Consider the following 19549-nt stretch of genomic DNA (forward strand, 5'->3'; position numbering starts at 1 on the left):
TCACTCCTTTCACTGTTTCCATTGGTGTACAGCAGATTGCCACTTGATAAACTTATAAGTGATTCATTTCTTCTTCTTGTTTCAGCCAAACCGATGATATTCCAATTCACATTTTCTAATTCCTTTTCCAGCTCTAATATCCTGTCTTCACCGATGAGTGATATTACGTTATAACAGGCCAAGTTCAGTTTCCGTGCATGGCAGCCTGGTCACACCCAGAGATTCTTAGCACCCTCTGCTTCCACTCTGATTCTCTCGCTGCCGTAAGAGGGAGAGTGAAAGCTGCTGGGGACTGAGGGCCATTTGTTTTGTTGTGCTGTCATATGCTGGAGGGTTTGGTCTTTTCCTCTTCACGCTGACCAGGCGTCTTGAAGTCCAAGTCTGCAGATGATACACTGGTTGGCAGAGTTGTTAATGATAGTAAAGACAGTATGCTACTGCAACAGGATCTAGAAAAGTTAGGCAGATGTGCTGAGATGTGGCAACTGAATTTAATATTGATATTGACAAATGCAAAGTACTGCATATGGGTAGTAGTAACCCAACAGAAATGTACCAACTGTGTGGTACTACCCTCAGGGAGGGGGAGAATGAAAAATACCTGGGTAATTGTGCAGTTGGATATGAAGTTCTCTGAGCAGTGCAGACAGGTTGCCAGAGTAAGTCATAGAGCTTTGTCAGTGATATATAGGAATTTTGCTAGCAGAGACAAGGAGGTGATTATACCTTTCTATAAGACAATGGTCAGGTCACACCTTGAGTACTGTGTTACAGGTCTGGAGGCCTCATTTTAGAAAGTATGTATAGTTGCTAGAATAAGTACACAGAAGGGCAACAAGATGGTGAGAGGAACAAAGGGATTCTCTTACCTAGAGAGGCTTAAATTCTGCAAGTTGCAGCATCTGGAGACTAGGCACCTGTGAGGTGATCTGATTGAGATGTACAAGGCCTTGAATGGTTTGAGCAGGCTCAATGCTGATGGGATTCTTCCTCTTGCTCAGATTAAGAATCTGAGGGGGCATAGATTCAAATTGACGAAAGACAGTTCTAGAAGAGATATGCAGAAGTTTGCCTTTAGCCAGCAGGTAGTTGATTGCAGGAACAGATTTCCATCTGTTGTTGTGGAAGTTGATAGCTTTAATAAATTTAAGGTTGAACTAGACAAACATTTGGAGCGACTGGATGGGTGAAATGGGAAGTTGTTTTTTTTTTTTTTTTTTGGCCGATTCTCTATAAGCTTGCTTTCTTGCATCATATGCCTCAACTAATGCTTGCACAGATTGTTCATTTACCTAATACCTGACAATCCTTACCACACAGCCAACACTCTTGACCTTTTTCTTCTCACAAAATCCTTTCCAAGTACTCATTCAAGCCGAGTGATCCTCTGGGTACCTCTGATTACAACTTAGTGATGTTTTCTTCTCCAATGTAATTTTTCTCTCATGGCTATTCTTAGCCTCTTGTTTTTTGACATTACAGCAATGCAAAATGGGATGACTTGTGAGATTTTTATTCTTTTCCTGAGTTGGGCTACTGTTTTAAACCTTCTAATGTCAATGTTTACTCAGATCATGTCAGGGAGGCAAACATTCCCAGCAACTTATACCAATGCATCAAAACCTATCTTTCGGACAGAAGGATCTCAGTATCTACACCCTATAGCCAACTCGCCCGGCCGGTGTTCCGGGGATGCCCATAGGGATCAGTCCTGGGGCCTCTCTTCTGGAACTTGGTGTTGGACGGCTTCCTCAACCAGGATCTAAATGGAGCAGATGCTCAAGCCTTCGCAGATGACCTGGTCCTGATGCTGGAGGCGGACAATCGTGCACAACTTGAGGCTATTGCAAACAGGGCCATAGATACCCTCCAAGAATGGTCAAAAAATCATCACTTAAGAATATCACCTTATAAGACATCCTCAATACTTTTAAAAGGCTCCCTTGATATCAGGAGGCCACCTCAGATAAAAATAGAAGGAAAAACCATAAAACTGACCACGGAATTAAAATACCTAGGAATCATCCTTGACAAAAATCTTTCATTCACCCCACACCTCGTATATCTACAAAAAAAGATCAAAAACTACTCAGCCCTCATAGCAAGAGTCTCGCGAAAGGATTGGGGCTTAAGGAAAAGAACCCTGATCCTCTTTTACAAGGCTTTCTTCATTCCAGCCATCAGCTATGCAGCAGGGATCTGGTCAATAAAAGAAAGCTAGAAACGATACAGCGCAGCATCTTACTCACTGTCTCCAGAGCATGCTGCACGGTCAGCTCACATGCACTGCAGGCCCTTGTGGGGCTCCTACCCTTGGACCTGGAGATTGTCCGCTGTGGCATGCTGTATCAACTATCAAGAGGGAACAGTGTAACTTGCATTGGCTTCACCACAGACCCGACCAACAACAGCAATGCAGAAAAGAAATGACTAACCAAATATCTTCAACAAACCTGGCAGTCCCGATGGGCTGACTCAACTAAAGGTGAGATAACCCGGAAGTTCATCCCGGACATCACCCAAGTGTATCCCGAACAGCCAAACTGGTTCTCACCGGGGCTCTACACCACCTTTCTTCTAACAGGGCATGGCTCTTTTAATGCCAAGCTGTCAACTTTCGGCATCAGGGATTCCCCATTATGCCACTGCGGAGAAAACCAAACATGGTCACACCTAATGCATGATTGTACCCTCTTTGAGGACATCAGATGTCATTTCATCACAAAGATACGCTTTAATCCAAAGGAACGGGAGCACCTTATATTACATGAGGAGGAGTACTACAAGGCCCTCTCATGCTTTGCACATGAGCTGTTTACCCGGCTAAGGGCAATGACCCAACCTCCCCAGGCCTGATGCAGGACCATGACCACGACCAAACTGGATGAGACCTTGATCCCATGACCAACGCCGGCATTCAACCGATCTGTGAACAAGTCAGTAGAGACCTTGTCCCTGTATGTACCTCCTGGTGGGGCCAGTGTTGTGATGCTGTCCTGAACCTGCTGGCCTAGCCACCACTCTGCAGCCAGGCTGCAAACATGCCATATTGGCGACCTGTGCCGGCTCCCTTGTCCGGCCCTTTCTATCCCACCCCGGCAGGGGGGTTGAGACGGTCATACTGTTTCCTCCCCTCCATGCCACCATCATTCTTCATTCTGGCAGGGCATGGGCATGCCCTGCTGATACCAAATTGAGGCCTCCTACTCTATTGGCCTTATCCTTCCTCCTTTAACCTCCCAGTCTTCATTCTCCCCCCCCCTCTATCTTTACACAAGCGAATTCCCCCACACACATAAATTCAATGAATCCAAATTAACTTACGCCCATATTTCGGTCTATCCTTATTCAAGCAACATCACCCTACGCAATCGAGAGATATCACACATATATCTATACATATATGTGTAAAAAAAAAAATTTTTTTTTTTTTTTTTTTTTTAGGTCCTAGCCACTGAAATCTCAGGAAATTAGGTGGCAGGACCTGCCAGAGTGAACTAAAGACTATCGGGTACCTGGTCTGCCTCCACGGGGCGTAAGTGGGGCAACGTTGGGCCTCAGAAGAGGTCCAGCGGCTAAATGGCCAGAGGAACAACGGTACAAAACACCACACTTCCATAATCCATACACTCTTAAATCTCTGGCCTTCCCAGTGAACTGGTACACCCACAATAAAAGCAACGCGGAGATGGGGGAAACCCCTGGTGCCGTTAGACACTGAAAATACTTACACTTACACTCTAACTTAAAATCTCATCCTTTATATAAACCTTGGTTTTCTAATAAGTGTTCTAAGGCTGCTCAAGATAAGAATATTTCATATTGCAATTGGCTTGCATCCAAATCTCCAGGGTCATTTTCTGCCTACACCAAAGTTCTCAACAATTGTAAATCAGTTATTAATCAGTCTATACTAGATTTTCAACAGAGAGAATAGAAAACTCAATTCTAATGCAAATGGTATTGAGCATTCTGATGTCTTGCCAAAGCTATTGGCTGCAACTTATGCCCCTCTGTATTCTCGCCTCTGTTAAAACCTGATGCTTCTATTGCTACCTCAGCTAAAGATAAAGCTGACTTGCTTGCACCCTACTTTTCTTATAATTCTGGTATTGACAATCTTGGTAAACCACTGCCTACAATTCCCGGCACACTCCACTCAGTACTTCTTGTGGTCTTCCATCAAAAGGATGCCAGAATTTTGAGAAAGCATCAGGTCCTGATGGTATTTCTTTACTTGTTCTTGAAACCTGTACTCCTGAGCTTATTCTTGTTTTGTGTCACCTTTTTTGCACTTTCTTATTCCATTAGTGTTTTTCCTTCTGCTTGGAAATTTGCTCATATCCATCCAATTCCTAAAAAGGGTGACAAAATCCCCCAATCCAGTTATTGTCCTATTGCACATGCTTCTACTGTTTGTAAAGGAATGGAGATATCCATTAATTGTCCACTCTGAAACTGTCTTGAAATTTTCTATCTGATCGATGATTGTCAATATGGATTCCATCAATGTCAATCCATTGGTAATATACAGGATTATATTAGAAATATATCTGTGGGCAAATTCAATGGAAAAGTTTGGTGAAACTCAATCGGTTGCTCTTGACATTTCAAAGCTTTTGTTCACATTCCTCATAAAGGTTCAGCAGTTGGCAAACCATAAGATGGTTTGCCTACCAGCTTTTTGTAACTGGGTTTTCATTTTTCTGTCTTCTAATGTCTCCACTAATGCTGGTTTCCCCAAGGTCCAGTTCTTTCTCCCGCTGTTTTCCTTGTGTTAATGACACTCTTGCACTGACTGGAAGTCTTGTCCATAGTTTTTCCTGATGATAGCACATTGTATTCCATCCTCCTTTTTGAGAAACCTTGCTCTGCACAAATAGCTTCAACTTCTCGAATAACCACTACCAATTCATTAAATGCTGATCTCCAGGGTAATTCTAAAGATAACTTAGTTAATTTCAATCCTCCTTAAACTCGGTTCCTTGTTATATCTTGCAAAAAGGAGTTTACTGCTTGTATGCTTATCTTCAGTGACATCAGATTTCTATACAAGATCACATATCTCTATTAGGGATTACCCTGTGACTTTTAACTAATCTTTCTTGGCATAAGCACACCACAAATATTGCTTTCTCTGCATCAAAAAATCTGGGTTTTCTCTTTTGCTCTACATTCCCCCCCCCCTTCTTAACAGCTCGCTCTACAAATATGAAATCCAGCCTACCATGGAATATTGTTCTCATATCTGGGGCAGTATGCTCATAAACTTTCAGGCTTCTAGATTCCATTCAAAAGAGGGTAGTTAGGTTAATTAATGACCTATCGCTTACAAAATCTCTCCACATTCTGTCTTGCTCCTCTCTCTTACAAACCAGTCTGAACATGTGCCGCAACCAATCAGCATCCTATTATTGTCCAACTTAAAACTCTCAGAACCAACTTTTCTTCTTCCTCATTTATTCCTTCAATTTCCATTTCCTGGAACATCCTCCCTTCGAATCTATTTCTGGAAAATTACAGTCTACAGAAATTCAAGTCTAACTTATATCTTCATTCATGTTCTGAATCTTAAACCCATGCATGGTACTGAGTAGTATAGGTTCTAATATCTTTTGTGTTTGGGGTACTTGCCTTCTCTCTCTCTCTCTCACATTTTCTTATTCTTGCATTCCTTTCACCGACACAACTTTATTTTCCAGTTGGTGTTAAATCAGTACCTTCCATAAAGATCTTCTAGTTCTATAGTGCATTCTTTGCAGGTACTGATGCACTGAGTGTAATCATCACAAAACGATAGAATAATTAATCTCTGCATTTAATGTGGTAATATTAAATGTAAGTATTAATTGTCCTATCATTTTGTGATGATTACAAAATGATAGGACAATTAATACCTCCAGATATTGAGGACTTCACTCCATCACCTTAATTTTTGCCTTCAGTTGCATCCATTCTCCATTCACAGATGTTTACTGGTCATTTTCCTTTTTTTATGAAGACCCCAAACACAAGAGGTATTAGAACCTATAGTACTTAGTACCATGCATGGATTGGAAGTTGAGAAGATGAAAGAAGATATTTGTTGACATTAGACATGAACTTCTGTAGACTGTAATTTTCAGGAAATACGTACGAAGGAAGGTTGTTCCAGAAAACGGCAGTTGAATGAATAAACGAGGAAGATGAAAAGTTGGTTCTGTGAGTTTGAAGTTGGACAGGAAATGGATGTTGGCTGGTGGTGGCACGTGTTTGGACTGTTTTGAAAGAGAGAGCGGGAATTATAGAAGTCAATTCAGAAGAACAGTGCCCATGGAAGTATCTGTAGAAAAGGCATGCAGCAGAAACAGTACGTCTATGAGACAGCAAGTGGAGAGACTCTGTTAGAGAGGAGTCATTAATTAACCTAACTGCCCTCTTCTGAATGGAATCTAGAAGCCTGAGAGATGTTTTGGGGCACCGCCCCAGATGTGGGAACAATATTCCATGGTAGGGCGGATTTGTGATTTGTACAGAGTGAACAGCTGTTTGGAAGAAAAGTAACGCCAAGAGCAAAAGAGAAAACCAAGTTTTTTAGATGCATAGGAAGCAATATTTGTAATGTGCTTGTGTCAAGAGAGATTAGAAGTCAGGGTAATACCCAAAAGAGGTATATTATTTTGCCTAGAAATCAAAGTGTCACCAAAGATAAGCATAGGAGCAAAATAATTCTTTTTGCGAGATGTAAGACAAGACTGAGTTTTAGAAGGATTGAAATCAACTAAGTCGCCTTTGCCCCACTGGAGGAATTACCTGGAGATCGGCATTTAAGAAATTGGTAGCGGATATTTGAGAAGTTGAAGCTGATTGAACAGGGCAAGGTTTCTCAAAATGGAAAGTGGAATGCAATGTGCTATCATTGGCAAAACTATGGATAGTGAAGGTTATTAATATACAAGAGGAAAGGAGTGGGGGAAAGAACTGAACCTTGGGGGACACCAGCATTAGTGGAAAAGTTAGAAGAGAGAGAGCCATCTACCATCACCCTCAGTGAGCAATTAGAGAGAAAACTGGATAACCAGTTACAAAAAACAGTTGGCAAACCATAAGATGGAAGTTTGTTTAGGAGAAAGACCTTTATGCCGAACACGATCGAAAGCCTTTGAGATGTCAAGAGCAACTGCTTGTGTTTCCCCGAACTTTTCCATTGAATTTGACCATAAATGGGTTACATAAGCCAGAATATTACCAGTTGATCGACACTGACAGAATCCATACTGGCGATCATTGATCAGACGGAAGGTTTCTAGGTAGTTTAAGAGTTGGCGGTTAATTGATTTCTCCATTACTTTAGAAAGAGTAGAAGTAATTGCAATGGGGCGATAATTGGATGGGAGGGATTTGTCATCCTTTTTAGGAACTGGATGGGGATATGAGCAAATTTCCAAGCAGAAGGAAAAACACCTTTGGAATAAGAAAGTGAAAAAAGTGGCAAAGAACAGGAGTAAGTTCAGGAGCAGGAGGATTTGTTAAAGACTTGAATGGTATTAGTGTTTGAGCACTTGACAGTTGCATCTATCCTCTTCTGTAGCACCTACAAAGGCACACCATTAATCATACTCCTTTGAAGTCTACAGTGCTATCCATTCCCCCTTGTCAATTAATTTGTTCAGTAGTTGAGTCACAGTTTTCCTACACATACTACACACCGTGTGACCACTTCACATATTTTGTGCATAGATCATTAATATAGCCCAAACCTCAGTCTGAATAAAGTGATTGGGCATTGTATAAAGGGGTAATCACATGTTTGTTTCTGCTGGCAAAGTGTAGGGATCATTAATAGGATCTCATTAGCTGTCCTAGCAATCTGTCTACACTGTTTACAGAGCTCAGTAATAGATTGTATAGTTACTCCCAAGGCATTTTCATTATCAACTATTACCCAAGTGGGATACCATTAAGATTACTATGATTGCTACTCTAAGTTTACTGCCACTCAGATACAAGTCCTTGCATTTTTCATGATTCTTCAAATGTGATAAAGAAATATATGAGAATAAGCACCTCCGTAGCCAGGTGGGAAGGAGCAGCAGTGCGTAGCACACGCTTCTTGATTAGACCGGGGTTCGAGCCCGTCACCACCAAATACGGAGGATGCGGAAAGGTCAGGGACTGACCACCGCATATCCCGGAGCAATATGGCCTTAGTTGCTAATGCTCCTAAAAACCAAAAAACAACAACATATGAGGATAAGGTGTATTATGTATGTAGACTTTGACTTGTCATATTTCCTATATTTTATCTTACCAAAAAAATGTCAGTTACACTGTATTGAATAGTCATATTCATACAGATATGTATGCTCAAATGCATGCAAGACCTAAATAGATTACACAGTTTGTTTTCAGTTGTTACAGGTATATTATTGATATATATATAATGTTATAGAATGTGTAGACTTCTACACATTTTTATAACATTCTAGAGTTTAAATATTTCAAAATGAATGGTAGTCACCAAGCTATCCACGCAATATCCCACCTACGCCTCCTTTAAGATCAATGTAGTTACTACAGACTTTGAAGCATTCTTCAATCCTGAAGTCTGGTCTGCCAGAGTTCTTGTTATGCCATATCTCGGGCAGGCAGCAATATAGAAGTAGTGGAAAGGACTTCCACCAATGGTACCCTGATTCATGGCAATCACAGATCTGATTACTGCAACCAGAAGCACAGACACAGAACACCAATATGCCAATCCCTACTCTCGTCCACCCTAGACATTCCTTGCAGAATTGAGTAGTGCCATGTCAGAGACCACGTGTCTGCATCAAAGTAGCTAGAGTACCTGCCTGCACCATCTTTTATCAGAATGTGCATAGTCTAAGGAATAAGCTTGACACTATATAGCAAATTTTACTCCAGGGATATTTTGACCTGCTCAACATCACTGAAACCTGGCTCAATAATGATCAAGAATTCCTAGCAGTAGATGCCCCAGCTGATTATGGGATCATATTCACATCTCGGATTGCACACTGGGTGGAGGTATCGTAATATTTTACAAGAAGTCTGTTTTCAAGGTATTTGATAATAAATCCAGCAACTCGCCCAATTACAAAGCAATCCTTGTTACATTAGGACAACTTCCAGAAGTTTGACATCTGGGTGGTGTATACCCCCAATGCCTTCGTAGCAAATCATTCTCGAAGTATCCAATTGGTTAATCAATCGGCTGCACAGCTTCTCACTTAATTTGTGGTGACTTCGATTTGCCTTCTCAGCTTCCTAATCTGCAAAAGGATCTTCTTGCACGCTTGAGATGTGCTGACCTACAACTTGCTGATCAAGTTGCAAAGGATAGAGGCTAGATCTCATTCTAGCCTCTATCCCTTGCACCCTTGATTATATTGCAGAAACATCATTTCACTCTGATTTTTGCCTTTAGCCAGCGGGTGGTTGGTTGGTGGAACAGACTTCCATCCCGTGTGGTGGAGGTTGATAGCCTAAATAAGTTTAAGGCTCAGCTGGACAGGTATTTTGAACGAACAGAGGGGTGAAGTGGAAGTGGTTTTTTTTTTTTTTTTTTTTTGGCTGATGCTGCATAAGCTTGCTTTCTTGCATCAAATGCCTCTACTAATGCTAAATGCTAATGTCCTAATACATGACTGCATATCTACCAACCCCCAAATTAGAAGCCAGAAGGACAATAAAAAATGGTTGACATCACTAGCCTCAACTTACTTGATGTAGACAAGTGCATCAGAGCCTGCCGACCGGGCTAGCCGGGTGGGTAAAGTGCCTGCCTGGCAACCCAAAGGTCGCGGGTTCGATTCCCTGCCTCGGGCTTGGATCAAAGTACTGCGAAAACCTTGGGAGGTGCATTATGGCCACAGAAGCCTATGCGCCAACAACTACCAAAAAAAAAAAAAGGCATCAGAGCCGCCTCTCTCATCCCCTGGGAAGCCTTAGAGATGTGACCCAGAACTAGCTGTGAATATTCTCAAAACTGGATCAACAGTTGCCAAATATGCTGCCTCTAAAAAAATCACAATCAGTCCACATACAAGACTTTGGTAGAATTCAGAACTCAAAATGAGTTTCCAGCTGAAGCAACAACTCCATCACACATGGAAACAGTCACAAAATGTCAATGACCGCATTGTTTCTTTAAGGGCACGGGCTCAGTTCATCGACCTGAAATCTCAGGCTATGAGACTGTATATTAACCATGAAAAGGGAAAATTTCATACAAGAAAGCGAACCCGAACTTTCCTCTGCAGCTTGATCCAGAATTGTGGCTTGATTTCATCACAATTTAACCATAATCCTGTGCCAAACTTAGATCTGGCTCTACCAACAGAGCCCACCTAGCACGAAGTGTTGAATATCATTCAGATCACAAAACAACAGCTGAACGTAGCCATCAATTCTCTACCAGCCTCTTCAACTGCCAGTGATGCAATTCTTCAGTTCATGCGTAAATTCTGAAGTCTGTACATTATTCATCTACTTTTAATTATCTTCAACCTGTTACTCTCAAACCAGATTTTCCCACAGCAGTGGAAAAACTATCTTGTCAAAACTTTAGCTAAAGTTCAGTCGCCATCACAACCTAACCACTACCAACCCATCTCCAACTCCTCCAGCCTGCTGAAGCTCCTGGAGGCCTCACTCCCCATCCTCACTAAGCAGATCTTGCCCAGCAATCCAGCCCAAATTCATTACTCCCAAATAGATCAATGATCACCAATCTGCTGGCGACCACGAGTACTATTTTGTCAGCATTTGAGAAAAGGCAAGAACTAGTTATTACTTGGACATTGAGGCTGCATTTGATGCCATCCAAGTAAACCAACTTCTCACTCTCCTGGGATGCCACTTCCAGATCACAGGCAACATACTATGCTTTCTCTCCTCTCTTCTACATGAGAGTTGTAAAGCTTCATACGGGAGATTGCAACCTTACAAGATTCATCAGCGCCTCCGTAGCCAGGTGGGCAGGAGCAGCAGTGCGTAGCACATGCTTCTTGATTAGACCGAGGTTTGAGCCCGTGACCACCAAATATGGAGGATGCAGAAAGGTCAGGGAATGACCACCGCATATCCCCGGAGCAGTATTGCCTTAGTTGCTAATGCTCCTAAAAACCAAAACAACAAACAACAACAAGATTCATCACTGCAGGAGTCCCACAAGAAGGGATCCTTTCGGGCCTTCTGTTTTCATCTATCATCCCCCACTGGTTACACAAACTTGGTGCCTATCGAGCTATACGGATGATATGAAGATACTCACTCCCATCATCCCCAGTCAAGACCTAGATCTGGTAAAAACGGAAATTAACAACACTCTCATCACTAACAACATCTTACCTCTGCCGATTCGGGCTCGAGGTCAATCCTGCTAAGTCCGAATTCATGGTGAAGCAAACTCCACTGAAGCAAACTCCATCTCTCCAGCCTTCAGTCGGCAACACCCTCATTCCAGTTGTGTCCAGCCATCGTGACCTAGGTGTTGTGTTCAACTCCAAACTTTGATTTAACACCCACTTAGACATACTCTTCACATTGTGCTTCAAGACTCTGGTGGACAGCAAAATAACATCTGCTACATATCACTGATAAAAAGACAACCGTGAAGTACATAAGAATAGTTATCTTTCCACCTTTACTCTCTGCTGCTGAAATTAAAAAAAAAGTTTAAAAAAATACATAATATTCAATATTAATATTATTAACTTAATTGAAAGAATCACAATTTTCAGAGTCAGAAACAACTGTCATATGGACGGAGAGGTGTTAATTCCTTGCTAGTGGAGGGTTCTGGTGAAACAGGTCCAGTTGATGAAATGGTCTTGAAGGAATCAAGCTTCAGTTGCCATACATCTTGGCACTGCTTCCTTATTACTGTAGATCAAAATTCTCTAAAATGTTCATAATAAGGAAGCACATCAGGGTCTGATGATGATTCAATATAATGTATAATGTCATCCATATGTTGTCTTATAACAGGCAATTTAGGATGAGATGCAACTGATTCTTTGTCATCATCATCGTCCACTGTCTAATCATTGCAGTGTACTGGTTCCTTGCTTCCCTACAGCGTTGTTGAAGAATTTCAACTTCGACCTCCAGCCAGGATCGTTGCATGCGCTGAAAAGCTTGTCTTTTTTTGGTTGATGTCATTTCGGAGAGCCTGAAGTTCCCAGCACCACCAAGGGTGCTGGGGATTGGTATCCTTCGTTTAATTTGGGCCTCAGCAGCACCATCACTAAAGAAACCACTCTTTGTAACAGCAGAATTCTGGCTCCTAAAATGAGCCAACAGGAGGCACAATCTTCCAGCTCTTCTTCGCACCACTCAGCTTGCCAACTCTCTTGGGATTCCATGGCTTCCCACCTTAATCAATGACCAATGCCTCCTAGCAACAGTCAAGATGATGACAGGCATAATTGCAACACCTTCATTCTGGAATACCTGTGACTGGAGGATTCCCCCTGCTTCCCTTAGGGCCAATCCCGAGCTCTACCTACATTCATCTCTTGGACAGGTTCCTTCCTTGGGGGCGCCTCCGTAGCCAGGTGGGAAGGAGCAGCAGTGCGTAGCACACGCTTCTTGATTAGACCAGGGTTCTAGCCCATCACCACCAAATACGGAGGATGCGGAAAGGTCAGGGAATGACCACCGCATATCCTGGAGCAATATGGCCTTAGTTGCTAATGCTCCTAAAAACCAAATAACTAACTCCTTCCTTGGCAGATGCTCAAGCAAACTCAGGCACTTGATGGTGACCTGAACAAATTCACCGTTGACCAGACATACCAGAGAAAAATTGACTAGCAGGACTAATCAGCAGTGACTCATCTGTACCTTTGCATATGCTTCTGTCTGATTGAGCTGGTGCTCTTATCTTTATGTTAAGCCAGCTTGATCAGACCTAACTATTGTGAGGAGTTCTGTCCTTTGTATTGAAATGTTTTCATTTGTATAGTTACCTTTTTTTTATTTTGTATATAATTGTTTGAGTATCCCGAAAATTTTGGGAAGCTGTAAACCTTTGGCCTAATAGCCGTGAAGGGCAATAAAGATTCTCTCTCTCAAGTCTCTGGTGACCCAACTTTTAGATTAAAGTTTACTTATGACACTTGCCTAGAAGTTTCCATATTTAAAAATGAATTGTTCACATTTTTCTAAAATAGCTTTGCTCTCATAATAACTCAGTTTTCACTTATTTGTTATTTAATTATTTTTTTATTTCTTATTTAGACTCGTAACCTGTAAAGAGAATGATAAGAAAGTACCACTGTATTCTATTTTTATTAATCCCAGTAACTCATGTGAATATGCAGTTGGTGGAAGAGATCATTTTGTCAGGTAGTATTCATTAGTTTTTTCTACATTGTTTAAGCTATTCCCCCTTGTAATAGAAATAGTAATCAAAAGATAATTTGCAATAAAAATGGCAATATTTAATCTAACTAGTAGTAGTGGCATATGATGCAAGAAAGTGAGTTTATGAAGCATCACCAAAAGCAAAAAAAAACTTCCATCTGTCCATCCCCTCCAATAGTTTTTATAGTTTTCCTTGAACTTATTCAAGAAAGAACTTCCCACTTCCACAACAAGGGATGGAAGTTTGATTCCAGTAATTAATCAGCCACCCATTGACTAAAGGCAACCTTTCCCACATCTATCTCTCAACCATCTGTTCTCAGTTTGAATTTATGCCCCCTCATCTGTTTAGTTTGAGCAAGAGGGAAAATCCATTCAAAGCCTTAAACACTTCAATTAGATCACTTCACAAATGCATAGTTTCAGACACTGAATTTTGCATAGCTGAAGCCTGGCTTGGTAGGACTACCTTTTCATTCTCTTCACCAATCTTGTTGCCCTTCCCTGCACCATTCCAGCAGATCTACATCCTTCCTAACACGAGGCCTGCTGACCTGTATGTGATACTCATTATGCAGCCTAACCTTTGCTTTATACAATGGGATAATCACCTCCTTATCCCTGCTAGCACAGTTCCTATATGTCATAGACCAGGGGTGGGCAACCTTTTTTGAATAAAAGGCCATATTCATTTTCGGAAATAGTGGAAAGGCCGCACCGATCCTTCGAACTACAAAGTTTTACTTACGAAGTAAAACATACTTAATTATCAGTGTTAAATTTTATTACATATAACTATAGAAAAGGCAAATAAATTTCAATAAAACATACATATTTACAATATTCTCATCACAATACATTCATCATCTACATTTTATATGAACACAAAACTTAAAAAAATATAATTATAAAGATAATAAATTATTTTCTAAATTGTTGTTCAAATGAAAATTTATAGCAATTATTTAACATTCTCTCTGTGTATTATACAAGAATAATTAGAAAAAACTGTGCTATTGTAAAAAATGAGTTAACTAATGAGTTGAAGACTTGATGCTTTAGTGGTTGAGTTGTTTACCAAAAAAGATGTCGCGGCTGAAACCACTTCGATTGCACATTTTTAATGAGCTAAACTCATCACAATGCATTGGTTTCAACCGAAACATCTTTTTTGATAATTAACTAATGAGATTTTTGGGTTTGTTTTTTATTAGATAACAACTAGATATTAGGCTCCATCTTAGTTGTACGCAACTTGAGTTGATCTTCTAAATGAATATCAGATATCCGAGTCCTTAAATGACTTTTGATTTGTGTAAGGTATGAAAAAGTTAATTCGCAACAATACGTAGTTGCAAAGCAAGACAGCAGTCGACGAACATGTTGACATAAACGTCGGTATTCAACTGCATTTTTCCATATTTCAATAGGATCTTTTTTTGTATCAAAAAAAGTCTTTATCATATTATCTTCTCCTAATTCAATTAATTCCATCTGTAGTTCTGTGGGTGCCGTCAGGATATCAACTAAATGTGGCTCATACGCCAATTTAATTTCTAAAGTATGTTCTTCGAAATAAGAAAATCTATCATTGTATTCTTCAATTAGCATGTCCAATACGGTTGTAGTCTTTGAAAGTGTCATATACAATATATTTCTGCTCCTTTAACATATTTTTTAAATGAGGGAAATGTTCCCCAGATATTTCTGATTTAGAGAAAAGTTTTGTAAAAAATTAATTTTTTTCGAAATACCTGAATTTTTTGCCACATGTCATATATATGTCTTGTTTTTCCCTGCAAATAAACATTTAATTCATTTTGCTTTTCCATAATATCACACAAAAACGCAGCATTTCTACAAAATTCTTCATATAATAAAATCACATTCTTGTTGTTATTCCTCGTAAAAATTTTTAATTTGTTCTCACAAAGCCAAAACTTTTACTAAAATTTGTCCTTTTGATAACCAGCGCACTTTACAATAATATGGCAAATCGACATTATATGTCTCATCATCCAATATAAGCATGCTTCGAAATTGGCGATGTCTTAAAGCATTTACTCGAATAAAGTTAACGATTGCAATAATTTTATCCAAAGTATTGCTCAATATGAAGGATTTAGCACAGAGGTTTTGTTGGTGTAATATACAGTGGAACGAAATTTAACTTTTCTAAATTGGGCTTTTCTTTTTTTAACAATGAAACGAATCCTTCTCACTTACCTTTCATAGAAGGTGCACCGTCCGTGCATACACTCACCAGGTTACTAAGGTTTAGTCCTCTCTCAAGACACATTTCTTTAAAGTTGTTAAAAATATCAATTCCACGAGTCCTTCCAGTGAGTGTACCCAAAGCCAGTAGTTCCTCATAACAATGAAAATCTTCAGTTATAGCACGAATAAAATATAATATTTGAGCAGAGTCATTTCTATCAGTCGTTTCATCTAATGCTATTGAAAAATATACATCTTTAGAGTGAATTATTACCTGAAGTTGTTCTCCTTACATTCTGAGCTAATTCATGTTGTCTATTAGTTATAGTTTTTCTTGAGAGAGGTAATTGTTTGTATTTGTCAACTTTTTCCGGATCTAAACATCCTACTGCTTCAACAATACATTCTTTTATCATTTCAATGTCACTAAATGATTTGCCTTTTTTTCCAAGTACATGCGCTATTTTGTATGTAACATCGGTTGCCGAAGTTCCTTGCTTAATAAAAGCACCAAAAGCCTTTTCCTGGTGCTATTTTTCTTTCTTCATTTTTTGAAGTGCAGATTTACGAGCTTCTCCTTCTAATTTTACATATTTATGGTCCTTGTGAGATAGATAATGTTGATTTGCATTGTATTTTTTTAATGTTGTTAGTGCTGTATTACATATCAAACAAACCATTTTGTCTTTCACAGAAATAAGAAAATACTGCATCTCCCAATCTTCTTTAAATGTTCTGTTTTCTTCATTCAACTTCCTTTTAACTTTATTGGACATGATGGGCAATCTAAAAATTAAGCAATTGTGAAATCAAACATAAGAAATTACAGGATTACAAAATTCGAGACAAGAATACATACGGTTGTCAAAATATTCACAGATACAAATATGCACATAAAGCAACAGATAAAAAATCATAATGTCACAATTTAAATTTTAAAATAAAAAAAACTATTTTCGTCAAATTATTAACTGTTAAAATATTTTTTTTATTTTAACAGACTTAAGAGGATTAGAATTTTTCTTTTATTAAATAACTTTCATTTTTTGTCATTTGTGGTACATAAAAACGATTTTTAAATAAATAGAAAAAGTTAAACATGATATATTTTACTTTTTAGATCAAAAAATTTGTATTTTCCTTTTTTTATCTGAATAATGTTTCTATATTGTGAAAAAAAAATAAAGCTTTTTATTATTAAAATGTTTTGTATATTTAATTTTAAAAAATATTAGTTTAAAAGTAGTAGGATTATTTAATGATTTTATTTCACCTTTGTTTGACAAAGGCCACACATAAGATCTTAGAAGGCTGCGGGTTGCCCACTCCTATCATAGACAAAAGTTCATGAGCTGTCCTGGCAACCTGTCTGCATTGCTCTGAGAACTTAATATCTGACTGCACAATTACCCTAGGTCTTTTTAATTTTCTGCTACCAAAATTTTTTGGTAACGGAAATTGCCAAAATTTTTTAGTTTTTGTTGAAGTAACTCACCCTGATTACTGTCATTAACCACCTTGCTAACCTTTGTGTCCTCTTCAAACTTAGACATGAAGCCTGATATACCTTCATCATTAACATTAAAAAATATAGAAAATTACAATGGGCCCAGCATTCCTTACTAACTCTGCATAACTGATTAAGATTTTCCTCTAATTCTTTGGGATCGTGGCTTATGATCACAGTGTCATCTGTAAATCATAAATGGTTTAGGTACCCTCCTTTCTGCAACCAGTCTAATCTTCTGAAAGCTTCCTCAAGGGTAGCAGTAAACAACTTCAGAGATATATCTCCTTGTCGAACTCCTTTCTCAATTTTAAATTTATTACTGTCTTTGTCTAGTCTAATAAAGGAGATAGCGTTCTCATATATTTTATTCAAAGTCATAATATATTGGGTATCTATGCCTTGTCTTTCCAGCCCAAAACATTGCCTTATGCCGTATGGAGTTGAATGCCTTTTCATAATCCACAAATGCAGGCCTAATGGTGTTTTTTTATTCATTTGCTTTCTCCATTAGCTGTGATATTACATGAAGGTGATCCATAGTTGAGAATCCTGTCCTAAAGCCAGCTTGCTCTTTCGGTTGATTCTCATCAAGTATTCTTTCTAATCTGTTAGTAATGACCCTTGAATTGTAGATGTGGGATAGCAAGCTAATTGGTCTATAATTTTCAATTTCTGATTTATCTCCTTTCTTATGCAGCAAAACTCTGATTGCATTATTCCACTTCTTAGGCATCATGCCTTTTCTAATGCAGTTTGTGAAGAATCTTGCCAGTTTCTGTGTCATGTCTCTTCCTCCCAGTTTTAACAACTCTACATTAACTTCGTCTTCCCCCGGGGTTTTCTGATTCTTCATTTTCTTCAACGTATGTTCTTGAAATAATAACATGTGACATATCCAATATCCTCATCAGAGAGGATATGGGATATGTCACATGTGTTACCAATTTATGATCCATCTTCTCCACTGCTGGCATCATTCCCTCGCTCCTTGTATAATTCTCTATAGTAGTTTTCTGCTATTTGAATTATGCCTTCTTTGCTATTTATAAGTACACCATCGCTATTCTTCAGTTTCAGTATCATTTGTCTTTCTGTATTACTGCTCATGGCCGCTGATTTAAGTCCTTTGTTTTCCCTTAATGCTTGTTCTACTTTTCTTGTGTTAAATCTTCTTATGTTCTCTTTGAGTCTCTTTCTAATGGCTTTACATAACTCAGTATACTCAATTTTATCCTTGTCAATGTTTATCTTGCTCTTCATTTGCCATCTTCGGTTCATCATGACAAGTTTCTTGACTAATTTTTCCTTCTTTGGATATCTTTTTATGTATGGGTTTCTTGGGCTTTATCACTTTCAGAAAGTTGTAGTATTCCTCATCAATATCTTGGTCCTGAACAGTCTGCAGAAGCTCAAACTTGTTCTAAAGTTCTAGTACATACTGCTTTTTCTCCTCTTCTGTTATCTTAAAGACCTTCGCATTATTTACTCAAGTCAGTTTTTTTCCTTTCTTTTTCATTCACGATATACCTTCTGCTAGTGTGGATGAAGTCCATTCATTAATTGTTAATCCATTTGGGCTCTTCCATATCACTTTCAGTTCACCCTTTTCTTGAAAAAAGTGTTCATTACTGACATTCCTCGAGATTCTATAAATTCCACAAGTCTTATACCTCTTTCATTTCTTTCACCAATTCCAAAATTTCCTATAGTTCGCCTTTCTGTGCTGTTTTGTCTCTTTCCAACCTTAGCATTGAAGACCCCCATAATGATAGTGTAGTGGGTTTTCTGCTCATCTAGAAGACTCGCAGTTTCGGTGTACATTTCTTCAACCTATTCATCATGGCTCGATGTTGGTGCATAAATCATTATAACCTTTAGTTTCTACCTCTTAGAAATCCTGAGTAGTAGTCTTGGCACCCTTGGTAATGTACTTTTGAATTCCAAAATGTTGTTTTTTATATCTTTAAGGGCCAGCAAGCCAACTCCACCTTCACTCCTTTCACTGTTTCCATTGGTGTACAGCAGATTTCCACTTGATAAACTTATAAGTGATTCATTTCTTCTTGTTTCAGCCAAACTGATGATATTCCAATAGGCACCTCCGTAGCCAGGTGGGTTGGAGCAGCAGTGCGTAGCACATGCGTCTTGATTAGACCAGGGTTCGAGCCCGTCACCACCAAATATGGAGGATGCGGAAAGGTCAGGGAATGACCACCGCATATCTCGGAGCTTTTCTAATTCCTAATTTTCTAATTCCTTTTCCAGCTCTTATATCCTGTCTTCAACAATGAGTGATCTTACGGTGTAACAGGCCAAGTTTGGTTTCTGTGCAAGGCAGCCTGGTCGTACCCAGTGATTCTTAGCACCCTCTGCTTTCACTCTGATCCTCTTGCTGCAGTAAGAAGAGGGGTGAAAGCCGCTGGGAACTGAGCGCCATTTGTCTCGTCC

The 19549-nt window shown here is 39.2% G+C and overlaps 1 protein-coding gene across 3 annotated transcripts in view; it reads left to right on the forward strand.

Moving 5' to 3' along the window:
* The window catches only part of LOC150077951 (DDB1- and CUL4-associated factor 8-like), a 227606-nt gene that overhangs the window by 123640 nt on the left and 84417 nt on the right, over positions 1 to 19549 (forward strand). For all 3 annotated transcript variants that reach the window (XM_090385203.1, XM_090385204.1, XM_090385205.1), the window contains exon 5: positions 13249 to 13356. In XM_090385203.1, the coding sequence (XP_090241329.1) occupies positions 13249 to 13356 (108 nt within the window). The remainder of the gene's footprint in view (positions 1 to 13248; positions 13357 to 19549) is intronic.

The sequence above is a fragment of the Mastigoproctus giganteus genome, chromosome 11 (assembly GCF_048544385.1).
Source record: "Mastigoproctus giganteus isolate SK-2022 chromosome 11, ASM4854438v1, whole genome shotgun sequence".
Lineage (NCBI taxonomy): Eukaryota > Metazoa > Arthropoda > Arachnida > Uropygi > Thelyphonidae > Mastigoproctus > Mastigoproctus giganteus.